Genomic DNA, 20,005 nt, shown 5'->3' on the forward strand with positions numbered 1-20,005 from the left:
TTTAAAAAATCTGTTTTGTAATGATTTTGTCATTTACTGATGTACATGTGAAAATCAAGAGTGCTCTGGGTAAATTCTAGCAAATATCCTGAGTTTGGTAGCTTCAGAAGAGAGAGCTTTTTTCTTTCCATCCCTGCCCCTCTTTGGGCTCACAGTTCAGTCTTAGCCTCACTACCACATACTGAAACACCCCTATTCCCCTCATTTGTCTGCTGTCCCTTGCATTCTCCTCTCCCTGTTGCCTTCAGTTTTCTGTCAGCTTTGGAGGGCAAGAAGCTCTTTCTCTGCAGATCATGCTTGGCTCTTCCATGGTCTGCACAACCTACTCAGGTAACTGTTTCCATAAAACCACAAGAACAGGTTTTTGGAGATATCTTTGCTATGTCACTTTCGATTTATGCTCATTAGTTGGATCAAGATAATTGACCAGAGGGTTGAGAGGGCAGGATAATATGAAAATAACTGTGGCAAGCCAGGCTGCCATTTCTGGGAGAGAGAGCAGTTCTGCTGCCAGTAATTTTGTTGTCCTGGATAGAAAAATTAACAGCATTGAGTGTTTTGTCTTTTTTAAAGTTGACTAAAGAATTTAATACAGTTGAGAGATGTCTTTGGTACAAAAGGAGAAGAAAATTTATATGGGTTGAAACTTGCCAGCTGTTAGCATAAACTATTGGAAAAAGAAACCTTATAGAATAGGTGAGGTAATTGATACTTTGAAAGCTGAATGTTTTGACTGCTTTTTGATTGGGCCTTATGATATTTAAGAAAGTCTTCTGTTATTTTAATGCACAATTTTAAAGCAAAAAAGAATAGAGAAATTATCACTTCCAGTTCTTTAAAGTAGCTTAAGATTTTGTATTTAAAAATCAATTATTTTTATTGTGGAAATTACTCTTACTTATTTTAATTTTTAATTATTTTGTATTATTCAGCTCTCCAGGCTGAAACGAGAATTGGCACAGATGAAGCAGGAGTTGCAATATAAAGAAAAAGGAGTGGAAACTCTGCAAGAGTAAGTTAAGAGTTCATGGGAGGATCTTTTTTTGGGGTTTGGGTTTATTTTTTAATTGCCTTTGAATGAATTTCATAGAAAAATGTTGTTAAAAATAAAATGTTAAAGGCTTTGCTTCAGACTTTCAGCTGTGATAGTGATGCAGGGTGAGAACAATGTGAAAGGACAGAAGAAGAGTTTAACAGAATTGGTTGGAGTTGTCATTTTGTAGGTTCACATGCAAGAATAGCTTTATAGGCCATGTTCTTTAACTTTTCCTCAAGATATTGCCAAACTGGAATTAGATTTTAAAAAATATTTCCCAAATAGTTTCTGAAGATACCTACTGCCTGGAGCACAGCCCAAAGCACCATGCTGTTGAGTTGCTTCCCCATGGCAGTACCAAGGCTTTTTGGCTGGGCACAGATCTTTTGCTAGAGGGATTTCTGTACACCACAATGCTGCTTCTCCCTGTTACCTGATGGTCAGGCCATCTCATTCTGCACTGTATGGCTGATTTGTGCTTGTACTGTAAATCTAGTGGTCTGTGAGACCTTGGGTTGTGTTGCATGTGTGCAGAATGTCTGCATGTAAAAGTGACTCCTTGTCTGCTCCCAGTAAGGAAAGGAAGCTCAGGGCAATTTGCCACTGCTCCCAGGGCAGTTAGGCAGCCCTGCTGTTTTCTGTGTGCACAGTGGTGTCAAAGGTTGTGAAATGTTTTGGTGACCCTCTCCCTGCCACTCTTCCTGCAGGCCATCTGATGGGAAGGGAGCTGCGTGCTGCCATCTGTGTGTGCTTAGTCACCTGCACACGTAGCTCACACACGGGATGCCCAGTGGGATAGGGAGAGAGGTTGCCAGGCCATGAAAAAGGTGGCAGGTAAACACAGGTTGTTGTGGCTTCCAGATTCCTTCAGCAAGGCCAGTGGCTACACCAAGAGCTTGAACAGCACTTGGATCTGCCTGGGACATGTGGCTGTGCATTTAGAAACCTTGGCCTCTTTCCAGCATGCATGTGAACAAAGTGCCTAATGCAGGAGCTTCCTGAAAATGTTGTAACTGTTGCATGTCTAATGGATTTTGCAACATAAGTGTAGCAGCTGCAGAAATATTTTGAAGCTTTGGATTTATTGTGTTGGTGCTACAAAGCATGGGCTTTCACTTCAGGAATTCTGATGAAATTCCAGGGATCTTGGAGCAGTTAGGGTACTTACTTTCCAATTTTGATTGATACTACGATAACAAAACAAACTAAAGCAAGATTCTCAGATTTAGCTTTTAAAAAAGAAGGAGTAACCCATACACTTAATATTTTTGGTGTGTCTGATTTGGTTTTTTAATAACAAAATTTTCTGATTTTTTAAAAACAAGGCTCTTTTGCTTTATAGTGCATTTAGAAAGTTCCATATGAGAAAACTTGTTCAACCAAAATACCAAAAATCTTAATTGGCAGATACAATATAATCATTTATTAATAAATGTATTTTTATTGAAGTATTTAGAGGTAGTTGGGGGAATAGATAATGTATGATATTAACTGAAAATTAGTAAAATAAATAATTCAAAGTATTTGCAGTTTCAATACACTAAGTAATATTTTAAAGATAGTCAACATATCAGTATGGTGGTGTAGATATGTAAACAGTAACAGAACAAAACCAATTTTGTTTTATGATTCTTAATAATATTTTCTTAGAGTAAGAATTACTATTCCATTTCTACTTTTTAAATTTGTTTTCCTTTTCTTGGTTATTGGGTTATTTTAATGGTATAGGTTCAATTATTTTATAAAAGGACTAACCACTTGACTAGGATGATGAAAGTATTTGAAGACCATATGAAACTCAGGATTGTTTTAATTAGTGTAATTCATTTAAGATAGTCCAGTAAAGTAGTGCAACGTTTTGAAAAATAAAGTCTGCAAATGATTAAGAATACAAATGTTTGTCTTGGATTATAGCCCAAGTCAAGTTGCCCATGTTCCAGGATGGGGTTATAGGAGAGACATCAAGAGAGGAATTATTTTAAAGCATATATGATGATCAGTGGTCACTCTGGGTGTGTAGTTTAGAAGTTCAGGTGTGACTCAGTGCTGCTCATTGCTGCTGTTGCTGTGGTCGCCCTCTGTCCCGTTGATGCACTGGGTGGCACTTGTTGTGCTTGCTGGAGCTGGGGAGAACCTTTTGCCTGTGAGTTACCTGGAGCTGTGCTCTGCTCTCTGCAGTGACTTCTTCACTTGTGAAAGAGACTTGTGGTTTTGTTTTTGTTTCGTGCTTTTAAGTGGTTTTTTTATTTCCTCTTCTGGTGAGATACATGTGGTTTTTTTGGGAGTATTTTGCTTCTAGGAGGAAGTCAGCCAATTTGGAGAGTACTTAAACTAACAGCTGAAGAGAGGAGCTTCTCTCACCTCCTTGTGTAGTCAGTAGACAAATTAGCCTGAAAGCCTAACTGTGCTCTAGCCTGTCCCTGTGCAATCTCTCCCCTACCTCCTGTATTTGTTGGGAGAGAAGGGTCACTCAAGTCAAGTACCAAGGCTGAAGTAGTTTAGTTTTTCCGTATCCTCAAAGTAAGTATATTGTCTGAAAAGAATTTCATTGCTCCTTCTTTAAAACAAAAATACTGAGTTTTTTATACTCTGTTTCCCCCCTACCCCGCTTCCCTTTCCCCTTTAAAGTTTATTGCATTTCAGACATTTCCCACTTCTGTTACATTTTCTGAAGTTTTGGTCTGCGTCATTCTTCTTCCTTCTTGTGCTAAGTCAAATCTTCAAGTAACTGCCAAACTGCAAATGGCATGCATCCTGTTCAGGTTTTTTAAAGGCATGTACATCACTTTTTTTCAAGTGTAAGCCAAGAACAACATTAGGAGCCATCAGACTTGGGGCTTTACATCTGGCTGAATGTTTGCTTTGAAACTGTTACCAAAATGGCATCATGTGCAGATATTGGAACTTGCTGCCAGGTGCCTCTCTGTGCAGCCTTGCTTGGTATAGCTCTCAGAGAAGAGGCATCTTTTATGGAGAGGGCAGTTGGGCTGCTCAGTATTTCCATCATTTTATGTTGCTGTTGCGATTCAAATGCCTTTGTTAAATGCAAATCTCTTACACTGACATTTTCCATGTACAGTGTCTGCCTTGGACTGTGTTTTGTTTTCTGTTCTTTTTAATTTTAGTAAAATGGCTTAACCATCTTTGAGGAGAATGAAAAGAAAACAAAACCACAGAATGACTATAGAAGTGGGGTTTTATGAGTGGAGACATGATTGAGGGGGATTTTGATACTTCTACAACTTCAATACTGTCAGAATTCCAATATTCATAGAACTGCAGGTTTATATCAGGACTGTACTTTCTACAGTTTCATCTAAATTTGGTAATGTTATGTGTGATAAACCTTTGGACATGGGTTTGTGTTTGCCCAGTGGAGACTTTGTGGAGCTCATTGTTTAGAGCCTGCAAAGATCCCCACCCTGCAGGATGGTGCACCGTGGCCTCCACCACCTTGGCCCCAAGGTACGTCTGCTCCTGTCACAGTCCAAACTTACAGGGTTAAATATGAGCCTTTTCTGGAGCAAATTCCTTCCTCTGGCCTGGCAGCAGGGACTCAGAAGGAGGAGCAGTTCCTTCTCCCCTGTGTTTTCAGTGACCCCACTGCTCCCCGGCAGGAATTCTGGAGGAAGAAGGCGTTTAGCAACAAAGGAAATGAAAACTTGGCCAGTTGGCCAGGAGAGCAGAGTGAATGCTGTGAGAAGTTGGGAGTGACAAGGAATTAGGACTGGCTAAACAATTTGTAGCAACAGACTAATTTAGAGGTTAGGAGATCTGACAAAAACTTAAAAATTAGATTTTTGCTGAAGTACAGGCCTGTGCTTTGGTGGAGGAAAATGGAGGAATATGGAATCTGCCCCACAGGACTGAAACAATGGCCAAACATTAGTAGTCTGTGTATCCTAGAAACATCTTCATATCTTTACAGTCTTGCATGCTAGTTGAATATTCTTGCTATGCTTACAAAGGTCTGATCTGTATTTTTAGCATGCTATTTTCCATTAATAAAATGGAAGACTCCTGCTAACTCTATGGCTTTCAGAAATAGAACTTTATGAAAAAAGGGAAAAGAATTATTAGACAATAAATAACAGGTAATTTTGTAAGCTACTTTAGTCAGTTTGGGTTGCCAGCAATACCGGTTTAAGCCTAAATATTTTTGGCAGTAGGAACTTCTCCAATTCTGTCCTTAAACAAATATCAATTCATAAGCTGGGCTCCAAAGTGGCGTCCAGGAACATGAATATATGGATAACTGGACAGAAATCTGGTTGAAATTAAATAATTTCCTTTTCCTGAAATGCCACCTTAGTCCTGGCAAACAGTATAATGAGCAGTTGTGTTGAAGGCATTTTCATGTCTAATATTTGAATATAGTTCCTAACATTACCGTTACCTTCACATAAAAATGTATTATCTTTTTAACGTGACTTTTAGTGACTTGGATTAGTTGTTTTATCTGCTCAGGATTTCAGATAAACTTAGTGAAGACCCAACATTTTGAAAACAAAAACAAACAAACCCCCAGCTTTAATACACATGACATTTAAGTCCTTTCTTGAACCACTATTCATAAAGGATTATATGTTTTCTTATGTAATTTGGGGAAATTTGTGTTCAAAGAAAAATCTTGAGAATCAGACTTCTTTTGTGTTGTCTCCAAAAAGAATAACTGTCAGAAAAAAAACAAAAACAAATTAAAACTGTAAAAATCAACCTGTTTTTTTTCTAAATATTTTAAGCTACACAATAAAACCACAGGATTTTCATTTACTCCTTTTGATTTTTCATTTTAAAGTTTTAATTTTAAAACAAGTAATCAGGTGTAAGGGGAATTGCACTGCTTGTATTTTAACTGGCAGAACATGCTGAGAGACTTTTGTTGACACTCTTAGTTTAATGTAATAGCTATCTTGAAACTTGTTAGTTAGTTTCAATATTTTAAATAGAGTTTGGGTATTCTTCTGTATGCATGGCATGCCCTCTTCTACTGCATCTTTTGTAGATTGATGTCCTTTGTCATGAACAATGTGTGTTTTTTCCTCAATTCTGTTAACCTGATGTACCTTTTCCTGAAGCTATTTGTTCTTAGCATTGGCCCAAAGACCTTGAAACTTACCACATTTTCTCTATACACATTCTTTTCATGATAGATTAACAGGAAAATGTAGTTTTCCATATTTTAACAGGAACTTCACATGATTTACAATAGTTGCTGTAAATACAACTTGTTAAAACTCCATAGCCATTTGTTGTAAATCCAAGACCAAATAGTTCTTCTGATAAGTTCACTATAGTCTCTTGTCTTATTCTTTATCTATAAATCAAAGCAAATTATCAAGATGATACACTGGACTAGTCTTCTGCCTCCTGATATGTTGTCCTTTACTATTGTGAAATGTTGGAAAAAAGGTTTAAAACTCAGCCAGTGGATATTCCACTTGAGTGATTTTAACATGTCAAGATGGAAACATTAGTACATTAGTATTACTTCAGTCTTATGTCATAGCTTGTGCTCTTGCTTCTTGCTCAAAGGTGTAAAATCTTCTGGGATGTTCCCATATCATGTTTTTCAGTGCAGAATGATAATGTCTTATAGATATCTTAAGGAAAATATAGTTAAATAGGCCTATAATGGCAGGATAGCATTTGCAATAAAATTTTAAGCATTAAAATTTTCTTCCTGAGAAAATTGAAATGCATTTGTTAGAAACTTCTAAAGCAAGATCAAGTAGAAGCCCTGGAAGAGATACTGCAATATGTGATGCTGCATGAAAAATACAACAGCCAGACTGCTCAACCTTTTGAGTTATAACCATCTAGGTTAGTTTTAGGTTAATTTTGCTTTTGGTGCATGAAATCACCCACAGACATTGCTCATAAGTAAGCTCTGCACTAGGATATTAAACCCAGGAAATTTGTTGCTTCTGCAGAACCTGGGTAGATAATTGCTTTGCTTTGTCTTTAGAGTGGTCTTGGCACTGAGTGCTGTGTTAATTCCAAGTAGGGTATCATTTTATTCCTGGAAATGAAGTGGTACATGAATAAACAAGGTCTTAGAAAGTCCATGTGCTTTCTAATGATGTGAAAATTCCTAAATTTGTCTTAATATTTTCAACAGGATTGATCGTAAGATGTCAAATGCTCATACAAATTACAGACTGGATGAAGCACAAGCTATCATGAGTGAACTTCGAAGCATAAAGAAAGCTATATGCACAGGTGAAAAAGAAAGGCAGGACCTTATGCAGGTAAAAAATATGCTGCTGAACTACTAAATAGTAGTAACCTACCTCTGTTTTCTTGCTTGGGGTTGCATTGGGTTTACTGAGTTTAAATAAGAAAGTAGGATGGCCTAAACTGATTTTTCTGTTTGATAATTACCAACAACAAGCAGTTCAAAAATGGTAAGTGGTCATTGTCTATACTGCGAGCACAGGACTTCATATGCATTTTATATTTTTGTCTAAATTTTCATTTAGCTCAGTGTTTCATTGAATATACCTTTAAATTGCTGCTGTTAGTTGCTATGTAGTAATTACATGGTATTAAGAAAAAGCCTTTGTGATTTGTGGTAGTTGTTTTTAATTTTATTTTATGTCTCTTTGCATTACCTATAATGAAATAGGATTGAGAGTTCATGTGCTAAAATGTTTTGTCCTTGTGTCAACCATGTTTTTCCCTTTGCATGTATTTACCCACACTAGATCTCTGTCACTGTCACACTTTTTGCTCCAAGCTCTCAAGTTTGTGAGTATATCAAGGCTCTTGTTAGTTTCAAAATGGTCTCACAAAACCTTCAAATAGTATGAATAAATACAATGTATATGCAAGCATGAAATTGGTGAACTAGAGCATGAGGATTCAAGGGGGGAGATACAAACCTAAGTAGTGGAACTTCTGAGTGGTTTCTGTGCTCTGCCTCAACCTCCCAGTTGTGTGTTTGTTATTAATGTGATAAGAGCTTGATCAAAGAACAATAACCCTCTGCCACCAAGGGATTTCACTGCAGACCTGCCTGAATATGCTGCATATACAGAGAGGTGATAAGGACAGTTCTCTTCACCCAGTCTTGAAGCATTTGTTTGGAAGAAGGCATCTTTGTTACCTAAAGTTATGGAACCATACAAATTACCATTGCTATGTAAATGCTCTTTTTTCCGTTTTCTCTGCAGTAGTGTTTTTCGGGTTTTTTTTCTTTTCAGTTGTTAAATGATATAGGAAATTTATAATCTACATATTATGAATTTCCATAGTTATGCAATTATTAAGTCTCCAGTGCATTACACAAAGATCATCTGATGGACCACAGATCCCTTGTTCAAGTAGACAGAACACTGAAGTCACTATTAAAAGTTTCTGCCTTGGCAACTTTCAGCATACTTGTTATTTTGGGCTGGCCAAGTTTTAAAGTGATTCTCAGTGTTCCATGTGCCTAGGTAGCAAGAAGTGATTAGAAAGACAGTTCTTCATGGATGCAATAACACACATTTTAGGAAACTAACTGGTAATATAAGGACTTACGTGTGAGATCTTGGAGCAGTTTAACTACTGGCCTTGTTTTTACTTCCCCAGTAGATTTTTTTACCTCTTTTCCTTACGTTTTCTGCCCTCAGTGGCAGTAAATCCAGCTGTAAACATTCAGATGCTTTGAAAATCATATTTGGTAAACCAACTTTAAATGTGCTTGCAGTTTCTTTAAATAGTGTTGTGGTAGTTAGAACTCTAGGATCAATGATTGGGAAGTGCTGGCAGGACCAGAATGTCGAGGTTGTACAAAACAAAAGCAAAAATTAAAGTGTTTCATCCTTCTTCATGGCTTTGTGTGATGTACAGGAAATATGAGTCTAGAAAGTATCTTTTTTAAAGTAGTTGCAATCTTTTCTGATGGAGTCCAATATTACAGCATTAGAGTATATGCAGTCCAGGAGAATGCAGAAAACAGTTGTTCCACACAACTGTAGCATGCAAAACATTTCTTCATGTTTTGTTATAATGGCTATACAGAATTAAATGTCATAATTTACAAGGTCTGTATTTGTAAAAAGGGTGTATTTTTGCCAGCTTACTATGCTCTGCAAAAATACTCTCTTTTTAAATTTTGACCAAAAAAAATTACTTTTGGTGTCACCGAAGTAATCTGTGCTATGCCTTTTAATAACTATTGAATATTATTGTCGTAGATTTAGTTAGCTATGTCCAATAAGTACAAGTCTGTTTTAAATGTCTTCCTAATAAGTTCAGAATTCAATTTTTATTTTCCTATTAATATTGGATTTGTACTGTCCTTGAAAACACTACATTTTAAAGCTGTTGTTGTTCAGAAAAACTTTCTTAGGAAATCTTTTTTAGTTTGAAATTTGTTAATAGATGTTTTAAAAGTACCGTGTAAAAAATATGGGGTTTTATTTCAGAGAAGGGAAGCGGACTGTTTCTCACAACTTTTTAATTTAGATCTGGCCAGTGTAAGCAACAGAACTAAACATAGTAGAAGTGACTCAGTCTTGTGTAGGTGCTTGGAAAATTGTAACTGTTGTAGAAGTATGATAATTGGTTTAGTTGTGTGGGTGACGGTGGTCTGATTTAAATTGGATGCTGTGATTACAAATAAAGCAAAACATGCAGTGCTACTGCTCAAAAAAAGTGGGCAGACTTTTTATATAAGGTTGAATAATAAAGGTCTATGGTTAGGTTCCTGAAAGCAGCATGTTTATTTCTCCTCCCCCATCTCTTTCTTAATTTTGTTTCTGTTCAGTATGTGTATGCTTTTAAAATGTTGTCCTTGGAGAGCAATGGACTTTGGTTTTTGTGGGGTTTTTATTTCTTCTTTTTTCTTTTCACTTTGTTACCAGATAAATTGGCTAAATAGATTAGATAGGAAGTGCACTGAAATTGTGCAGAGTGCTCCCAAATCAACAGGTAATGGTGAAATGACAGTGCTCATTTCTCTGTTTTTGGGTAAGTCTGGGCTGGTGTGCCTAGAACTTCACATTAACAGGAGGCTTATTGGACAGTTTCTGTGGGATTGCCATAAACAATCCTTAAACTCCAGATGAAAGATGGATTCCTCTGTGTAGCTGGGGAGGAAATTACTCCTACTGTTTATAATAAGAATTATAAATTGTTTCTATCTAAAAATGTGCTAACTCTGGTTGTAATTTTCCATGTTAGGGTTGCTGATGCCTGTTTTCACTCATCCAACTAGAAGGACTTAAAGCATTTATGCTTGCCCTAGGGCATTGTCATCTGTGCATGTAGATGTAAGTTAAAGTGATGCTGCTTGGTGATTGCCACCTGTCAAATGTTTCCTAATTTCTAAGTAGGGGCCAGGATTCAGCAACTGTGCCTGGATAGGAAGCCTGGCCAGCAGCCAAGTGGCCCTTCATTACCTGCCAGGGAGAATGCTTGAGGGCATCAGGAGCACACCAGGAGTTCATAAAGTAGCTGAAATACAGGCAAAAATTTAGACTTAAGTTCTAGCATCAGGATCTGTGGTATTGCACATACCTGCAATGTGTGTTAGGTAAAGGTGGCAGATGGAACATAACTTATTAGGAGAAACTTCAGGCATTCTGAATCCTGAGTTTTTGTTGATGCAACTGGCCATGCTTTACTGGGAAGAGGCCATGATCTGAATTTATTGTTTTCATGTTACAAACCCATTAGAGATCCCTCTTGATCCTCCATACAGCAGGAGTCTTGACAGGACTGGATGATTTCCAGTGAGTTTTGAAGAAGAGAATTAGACAGGAGTCTACAGTTTTCATAAAGTAAGAGTGGTGGGGTTTTTCCCACATTGTGGAGCAGTTCCTTTCTTAAGGATAAAGAGACACTAGCTAGGGATCTCTTGGCAGTGTAGCTTGAAATTGAATTTGCAGTTTCAGGCTGAGAAGAATATATGTTTTTTATCCTTCATACTAAAATGGCTTATTTCAGTTGGGAGGTGGCAGAAGAGTTGGCTTTTTTGGTGGACCCAAGACAAGTTAAGCTTCTGGAGGCAAGTGGCGGTAGCCTTGTCCTACTGCCAGCATGTCTGGCATTGCTCTGTGCTGTATTCTCTCCTTGCCAATGCTGCTTGTGAAATCCCAGCCCCTCTCAGACCTGTAGAGAGCAGGCAGAGATTGAAGAGGGAGCAGCACAAGCTGTCCCATACCTGGCATGAACCACGTGCCATTCCCTAATAGGAGGGAAACAGAGTGTGTGATGTAAAGGGCTGTCAGGGAGGAACACAGGGCCCCACTCTTGTGGCTGGGGTGCCCACTTACTCACTCATCCTGTATCAGGCTGGGTGTTCTCCCTCTTTTTCATCTCTGGTGGAGGCTGGCCTGAGAGAGGGGCTGGTATATAGAGCAAAGTGAATGGACCATGTATGATGGAGGCCATCAGAAAAAGCTGCTTTGCTGGCCAGTTCCAGGCCTGCTGCAGTTCCATAATCCTGGGTGCTTCCTAGGCTCTCAAAACAGATGCCTTCAGCATGGCCTTGCTCTTCTTGTCAGTAGCAAACAGTTGCTATTACACAGGTTTATTTCTAGACTCTACTAATTGAATTTGATGTAAGAAAAAGCAGCATTGCTGTGTTACCCTTTTTAAACTACACTTTGAAGACTGAGAAATCTTCTAATAATTGGTTATGGACAGTAACCTTGGTTTGTTGCAAATCACTGGTAGTCAGAGCCACTGAAATTCCTGAGGACCACCCTTTTCCCAGTGCCATGGCCCTGACTCTGTAATTCAGACACTAGAATAAGCAGTTTTAGTAAGTTTTTTATGTGTATTTTTTGAACTAAATTTTTATTGTGTTATGATTTATAAATTACTCCAGATTTTCAAATTTCTGATAATTTTTTTACCCCACATTTTTAGATTGTCCTTTTTCCTGTGAAGGATGGGTGAGAGGACAGAATGTTTTTCATTTTTGTGTGATGTGTAATGCTTAGGATCTCTGTCATAAATGACAGCTGGTGATTTTGTTACTAATACTACATTATCTTTAATTTTTGAACAAGAGAGAATGCAAAATGAGAAAGTAAAAGTGATACTAACAATTTTGTTTAAGAGCCTGTCAACCAAGCTTATATTGTCAAAAAAGTTTTATTTGTTATTTTGTGAGATTTTGTCACATTCCCCTTTCCCCTCAAAGACTGATGTTTCTGCTTTACTCTGACAGTTTGTGTCATTGTCTAGACATTTCAGCGATGTCCCTTGCTTAACCCAAAGTGTAAAATATCTCTTAACTATGTGAACCCTGGCTAAGAGAGCACAGGGATGATATCAGCTGTCATAAAAGGGCAATCAATACAAGGTATTCATCAAGTTGGATGAGATAACAGTAGTGACTAAGGAATGTAACCTGTGCAGAAGATGGCAAAAGGGCAGGTGAATCACATTTGTCTTCCCTATCAGCTAATGTGAAGTTGACAGCTGCTAGATTTAAAGAGCTGCAAGCCATACAGAAGGTAACACATTCCCAGATCTAAAACAAATAATATAAAGTCTGCTTATTGTTACATGTGTCTTTTAAAAGGAGAGGTTTATTTCAAAGCAAACCTTTTGCATGCTGGTAACACAACAATGAATTTTACTTTCTGTAAATAGCTCTGTATAGGCAGGCCACCAGTCTTTTTAAACAATTAAATTTTTTTTTCTGTTATTAAAAAGTCTTATAAGAACATTTTTTTCTAATAATTTAAAATATGTCTTCTCCTTTAGAGCCTGGCCAAATTAACAGATGGATTCAGGAATAGCTGTTGTATTACAGATTCCCTGCAGGATCTCCAGCACAATTCTAGTTCACTCAGTGACTCCTGTTTACCTCAACAACACTGTGATGCTTGTTCTCAGACTGACATCACTGGAGAGGTATGTGAGTGTTCCTATGTGAAACATTTGCTGTACAAAATTAGCTGCTTTTGAGCTACAGTGATACAGTGTTACTTACACTGTTAATTAAAGAGGTGCTGGCTGGAGCAGAAGGAAAAATCCAAAGCATTACTGCTGCTGAGGGAGTTGCACTTGCTTGTTGTTTCCACTGTGTGCAAGCTATGGGCTTGGGGGTTCTGCTGCTGGAGCATGGCAGAAGGATGCAGGGGCATGCTCATGGGCAGTGACTGGTAAAGGCAGCTCCTGGACTCAGCCAGCCCAGCAGAACCCATACTGCATTGCCTCTTTGGTGACTGCAGGTTCATCTTGGAGTAACAGCTCTTGCTTAGGTGTTCATGGACCTCTTCTCTTCATATTCCCAGCTCTGAATTACTGATACTTGTAATAAGGCAGGAAGGAAGAAAATCCTTTAGCCATCTTGAAGTTGCAGTAGAGACATGATTTTGCATGAGATGTTTGCATTGGGATAGTAGTAATAGCTGTGTATTTTTTTTTTAATTTTATTTTTTATATCTTGTTTTTATCATATGCATATTCATTGTTCATATGTATTGAAGATGTCTAGTAGATCTCTACTCCTTTCCTCTAAGACAAGGAAAGTATTTTTTATTCTGAAAGTATTTTTCTTAATCAACAAAATTTACGATGTAGTCTATTACACCTTTGTGCTCAAATATGCCTTTAAATATGGTATTTGAGGAGAACATACTGGCACTCCTTGGAAATTGTTCTATCTGAATGAAATTGTGTACTCCAAATAACAGTCAGTAAAAATTCAGCTTGCACTAGTACCATGGCAACCCAGTTGTTAGTCAGTAATAAAACATATGCCTCTGTGGAGGACTGACACCAAAGCAAGAAGGCAACTTGTTTGTAGTTTGTTTGTACGGTAGTTTAGATGGTACTTTACATTTAGTTAGAAATCGTCTCTTTGTTGGCTTTACCATCCCATTTCTCACCTATTATAATCCTCCTTCACTGCTGGCTGGTTGTCAGATTGGAAGTCTCCAGAAGGTCCCTACAGAAGAGGAAATCTTGTTTTTGAGAAAACTGAGCTAATGCTTAGGTGTGTTTCAGGGTGTTAGACAGATGGTGCCTTCAGGGTGTAATTTTTCAGATGGGCCATGGATGGGATTATTGAATTCTGAAACAAATTACCAAAAGGAACACAGGAGCATTTTCTTATTTGCAGTACACAATCCAAGACAACTACACTGTAGAAATTATGTTTATCAGGTGTAGGCTTTTTGTAAGGGAAACAAAAATACATAATTACCTGAATCTTTTCACGGAACTATTGTTAGCGCCAGGTGAGTAGAAAAAAGGTGGAATTTTTACCCATGGGTTGATGGATACAGAAAAAGCAGCAGTGAGAGGAGAACTCTGGAGATGCAGCAATGCTCTTGTGTAGTTTAGGTTTTAACTATTAGACCATACACAAACTTCTGAGGAGGGAAGGGCTAATGCCCTAAAATAATAAATTGCTGTAGAAACACTATGCAGTAGGAGTTGCAAAATAAATACACATTCTACAACTGCTTCAAGGATCAGGTGGATTTTTTTGTACTTATGTTTAAAATGCACTTATGTTGTAGGTGCTGGGTAAAACATCACAGTACAGGGAGTGTAATCTGAATTGCTTCTAATAAAAGTATTCATAAAATAGCCATATAAAATAGCAGAATATTTCAATTAAAACACTCTTTGCCTTGTAGACTTGGATAAAGTTGAAATGCTTTGACCATTTATCAATGATTCAATTTGCTAACCCTTGATTTCCAGGTTAATAATTTATTGAAAGGGCTTATTTATCTTCTCTGCTTTTAGCAAGAAATTAGTTTTGCATTTCTAAGGCATAAAATTGATTTTTTATTATGTTACTAGTAAAGGATAGAGGTTTCCTTAGTGAATCCAGTAAGGAAGACTAATATATCCCTTTCATTATTGTGATGAGAGTGTTTTCAACTTGTTTCTTTCTTTCTTTCTTTTTCCTCCTCTCTGTGCTATTCAACTCCGCAAGTTTGGATTTGATGACAAAACAAGACTTGTAGACAAAGTAAGGCTGAACTGGCAATATGAAGAGGCCAAGAAAAGGTAATTAAAGATAAATCTATTGGGTTTTATATTTACTTTTGTGATTAAAGTTTTCAAAGTAGAACTGGACCCAGCCTCCAAGCTGAAATGTCTTTGGGAAGACTAATTTGCTCTCTATTGAGTAGTTCACAGATAATGAAAGTTTAGGTAAATATAAGACTTTATCATCAGATTATTATATTTGTTTGCAGAGATAAAGCTAAATGTCACCCCTGTTCTATACTTGTATAAACACAAAATTGTAGTGGTTCAATTAAACTGTTTTACATTTTTTCACCCTCTTTCTCAAACCTAGATATAAACAGTCTTTAAATTTACACTTATCAGTCTGGTCTGTCAGGATACCCAAAGCCTTGCATACCTGTGTCTTAAGTTCAGTGTACTGAAGGCATGAAGAAGAAAGAATGCTGAACTTCCTGTGAGATAAATGAAGATGTTCAGAGCAGAGCAGAAGGGTACATAAAAATAAATGTTGAAATTGGAAAAAAATTCTGATAAAAATGATAAAAAGTATTACTTTAAATAGATTGGTTCTTCAATAAGTCCTACAGTCTAAATGCTTATTGTAAGTATTTCTCTTGTGGAGGCCAGTCTTGCAGTGTTTTTTCATTTAGTTTATTGAAATTTTAAAAGTACAATCTACTTAAATAATTTAGCAGGTCCTCATTGAACCTCACTGTTTTCAAACTATTTGCCACATATTCAGGACAGTAGTGTGGGTGCAGGTGATTTACTTAAAGTCAGTAAATTAATGCACTTATGATTATTTTGATTTGTGCTGGTAGAATATTCTGTTACTTAATTTGACTGACACTTAAAAAGATTCAATATAGTTAACTTCAAAAACTGTAGTTTTAAAATTTGTATAAATTAGGATTTCTTTTTCTTTTTAATGTGTTCTATTCTAGCATTTTTTTACATTTCTCAGAACAAGAAATAGAAAAATAAGTTAAATTCTTTTGCCTCTGTTTTTCATATCATGGTGACTTTTTCTTTAGGGGCATCTGTAATGCTGTCACATGTCTTGGCAAGAATTGGAAGTTTATAGGCAGTACACCATTTTGTTGTTCTTGGAAAATTTACCCACATCTGGACACAATACAGGCTTCAAAAAATTAAGTTGGTACAAGCAAGTTAGGTAAACACAGCTAAATCTTCAGGATTTGTAACTTGAATGGAAGTCTGTGTCATACATACTGTGTGTAAATACCAGTGACTATTACCTAATAAAATTAAATAATTGGGGGAAAAAAGAACAAAACAAAAATGTTTCTGTGTCCTGTGTTTGCTCACAGGCTAAATTAGCACTTAATAGTCCAGTGATAATTTAGCAACTTAGAGTTGCTAAAAGAAGAATGATCGAATTTAGTTTTATACTGTTCAGTTTAACAGAGCCACTGATGCTGTGAAGATTGTATTAAAATATTTTTAGTTCAGCTTCCTGACATAGCTTTTCTGTGTTTTTTAAAACAATTATCTTCTTGTTTGTTTATGACAGGGAAAAGATGGAGTGGTGTTTTGTTGAAGGGGGTAAAGAGGTGTTGGGGTTTTATGGGTTAATTTCTTTTTAGTAGCAAAGCATTTCTCAGCTGGAAATGCCGAACATTTGTTTCTGCATGGAATGCAGTATTTCTGAACATCAGAAGTGAGCTGGTGTTTGATCTTAATTAAGTGTAGAAAATCTGGGTAACTAAGCTTCCAACTAGAGAATGGTGATTGCAGAAAGAGTAGTTTTGCTTTCCCAGGATAGCAGCTCTGACAATGGTCTGTTATTTGGCAAAAGCATGTTAGTTGCTTTAAAAGAGTAGCCTTATTCTGCCCAGTATGTTGTACGGAAGTAATCAGCTTTCAGCTTTTGAGTGGAACTGCACAAAGCTCATTGCCCCTACCAGTTATCTCTGTGGTTGCATTCTTCATTTATCATGCATTCCTTCCCCTTAGCTTGCTGGCATTTCTGTAGGGCTTTTGTCTCTGTTAAATATCTTTGTGTTCATTCTCCCTTGGCTGGTGAAATATCTACTGTTACTGCACAGTGTGGGTGACGGAATGTGCTGCCATGGATTAAATCTACAAAGTAGAAAATTAAAATGCTACAGTATGTCACAACTGTAAGGCAGTATATTGTCACTGCTGGCTTGTCAAGTGGGTGTTGAAACATACAGCAAATAAGTACAACTGACAAACTTTTAATGGGAGACTTAAAATGCACTGTAGTAGACAAGTATGTCCTTTCCCTGAAAGGAAAGCAGGAAAAAATCTCTACAAACTGAAGGACAGAGTGCTGCATTTTAGTTGCTCTTGTGAATTTGGCCATATATAAGCAGAATATTTGCCTGATGTAAAGTCTTTAAAAATTAAAATATTCTCTGTATATGGAGTTTAAGCAAGGAAATGCAGGGATTTTTGTATGAACTATCTTGAGAAATTCAGGAGATGAGACCCAGTGATTGCAGAAGAGATGTCTTGCACTCCCAAAATATCCTTCCTCCCTTATAAAGGATAAGGGAGTTCTATTTTAATTCCTCCTTCAAAAATCTCACTGACTGCTGAATGGTTTGGCCTTTGCATAAATTAAGACATTCACATAGCTTATTTTCCCCTCCATCACTTTCCCACTGGAAGGAAGTTGGATGATTTGCAATTTAATTTTTCCCATGGGTATTTCAGATGTTGTACACTGTGGGTTCTGACATTTCCAGCACGCTGGGGAAGAGATCCTCTCCCCTGTTTCTGATCCAGGCTCTTGGAGGAGTTTTGTAAATTCTGTTTTTTAACTCACCAGTCATGCTGAAAGGAGGCTCAATCACTTTTCTTCCGCTCTGTACTCTTCCCCCTCTCCCATTATTTCTAAATAAACTGTACCTTATTTCCATGAAATTTCTCCTCTCAGATCTGCCAGTGTGGCCCTCCAGAGAAGCAGGAGGGGGAGGGAGGACGGTCTTTTTGAACAGACAGCCCCAAGCTGCCTGGATAAATACTGTTTTTAGTTTCAGTTGCTATTTCAGTGAGACCACCTCTCATGAAAGCATTTGCACAGTGGAAAATGTACCCCTCAAGCATTTTTCTGAATATACTGCTTCATAGCACAAGAAATCAAAAGCAAATTGTTTTTCTTTGATAACTCTTAAGTTGTGCTGTTCAGTAGAATGACTACATGAAGTATATTAACAAATATTCATGAAGTGTCATTGCTGCAGTGCCTCATATCCTGTGAGGTGTGTTAATTGGTAGATGAAAAATAATCCCTCCAATAAGAAGCAACAAAAATTTTAGCTGTAGGGGTTTTTTGTTTGTGTTTTTTTTTTTTTTTTTTTTTTTAAATCCAGTCTGATGGTAGCTAACTTTAATGAACTAAAAATACATTGAAACAACTTCAGCCAGCCTACCTAGTTTGGGTAGTATTTATTTGTATCTTCTGTGAACTTGAATTCAAAGATGTTATTTTTCCATTCATTTCATAGAGGCATGCAGTGGATGTCAAGAGATTTATATTAGCCTTGAAAAAACCTCTTCCTCAGATATGCATAATATTTCTACAGTTGTCTTTAAGGATGTTACTTCTTTCTGATCAGTATAGTTTGTTGCAAACTTGTCTCATTTTGAAAATTAAATTTCAGTTCGACCTTTAAAATCACTAGCATAAGCAGAAGTGTGTCAGTGCAATTTGTGCTTTTAGTGACAAAGTACCTGTTTGGATATTGATAGCAACATTCCAGTACTAATACAATAGCATAGTCAAGTAGTTTCCTTTTAAAATTTCTCTTGTATAGGCAGGTTTCAAGGTTTAATTACTGAATCTCTAGTGAAATTCAGTGGATTTTTATGCTTTATTCTGCTGAACAAATCTGAAAATCTGACTTAGGGATGAAGTAATTTTTTTGATGGCACATAAACACCTGACTCAGCCAAACTTAAATCTCCCAGTGTTGGTTTTTAAACATAAAACATTTCCTTTGGGTTACAATGGGAGCTTAGACATGCTTTTGCATTTCTTTAAAGTTTTGTACTATTTCACCTGTGCATTTGGGAAAACTTGCTTTTAGCAGATTTTTGCAATTTTTCTAAAAGCTGCAAAATGCCAGTGGACTAATGGTTTAATGAATTTCTTAAGCCAGTTTAAGACCTTGTTGTTATTGAATGAACTGGGTTGTCAGGAAGGCTGGGTATTGTACACAGCCATACTCTTGTTGTCTGCCAAAGCTACAGTGGCACATACTTGCAGGAACAGCCAAAATAGACACAGTGGAGAAATGTTGTGAGCATTTGGCCGAGTTCCCCAGCTTCTTGTTCTTTCCATTTCTTTCTTCGCCTTTCTCTAGTGTTCCCCTCTTTGGATATAAATCATAATCCACACTCAAGAGGGTCACTAAATATCAGAAATTACCAAGTTCTTACGCCCTTCATTACGTGTCTTCAGTCCCACAGCCACCTCCTTTGGGCATTGCATGTGGGAGATATTCCCTGTTTCCTGAAGCGTCAGAGAACTGGGTCCAGTTATAAGCCTAGGGAAAAGAGTAAGCCGGGCTGATTTATGTGATCTTAGCCACTGTTTTCTTTCATATAGGAACTAGAATATTTTCTTTATTTTGTCCCCACTGGTCTTCCCATACCACAAGTAACAAAGGCCTCAGTTCTAGAGTGGTATGGTATGTCAGCCAAAAGCCTATGCCTTTAAATGTAGAGGAGTGTTGTTGGGTTTCCTTTCTTCTCCTTGTAAAGTTCAAACCATGGTAAGTTTGAAGAACAAGTGCCAGCTGTAGGATACCCATAATTTTTCCATTTTATGAGCATGAGTTAATACCTTTGAATTGGTTCAGAGTATTTCCCTCCCCAAGACACCTGTCTTGTTTATAGTCTGAGTAAGAATCTAACATGGGATAAATTGTAATTGTAAATCACTCATCTCACAATGAGTGATTTTTACTCACTTCTTATGCTCTATTTAATAAATATCCTCTTGAGCTCAGCAATATAAGTTCATTAGTGCTGGGTTCA

General features: G+C 37.2%; 1 protein-coding gene across 3 annotated transcripts in view; it reads left to right on the forward strand.

The window, feature by feature from the left end:
- The window catches only part of WWC3 (WWC family member 3), a 99,103-nt gene that overhangs the window by 46,315 nt on the left and 32,783 nt on the right, over positions 1-20,005 (forward strand). For all 3 annotated transcript variants that reach the window (XM_059493671.1, XM_059493669.1, XM_059493670.1), the window contains exons 5-8: positions 933-1,012; positions 7,158-7,287; positions 12,746-12,895; positions 14,937-15,010. In XM_059493671.1, coding sequence (XP_059349654.1) covers positions 933-1,012; positions 7,158-7,287; positions 12,746-12,895; positions 14,937-15,010 — 434 coding nt within the window. The remainder of the gene's footprint in view (positions 1-932; positions 1,013-7,157; positions 7,288-12,745; positions 12,896-14,936; positions 15,011-20,005) is intronic.

The sequence above is a fragment of the Ammospiza nelsoni genome, chromosome 2, assembly GCF_027579445.1.
Source record: "Ammospiza nelsoni isolate bAmmNel1 chromosome 2, bAmmNel1.pri, whole genome shotgun sequence".
In the NCBI taxonomy this organism is placed as follows: Eukaryota; Metazoa; Chordata; class Aves; order Passeriformes; family Passerellidae; genus Ammospiza; species Ammospiza nelsoni.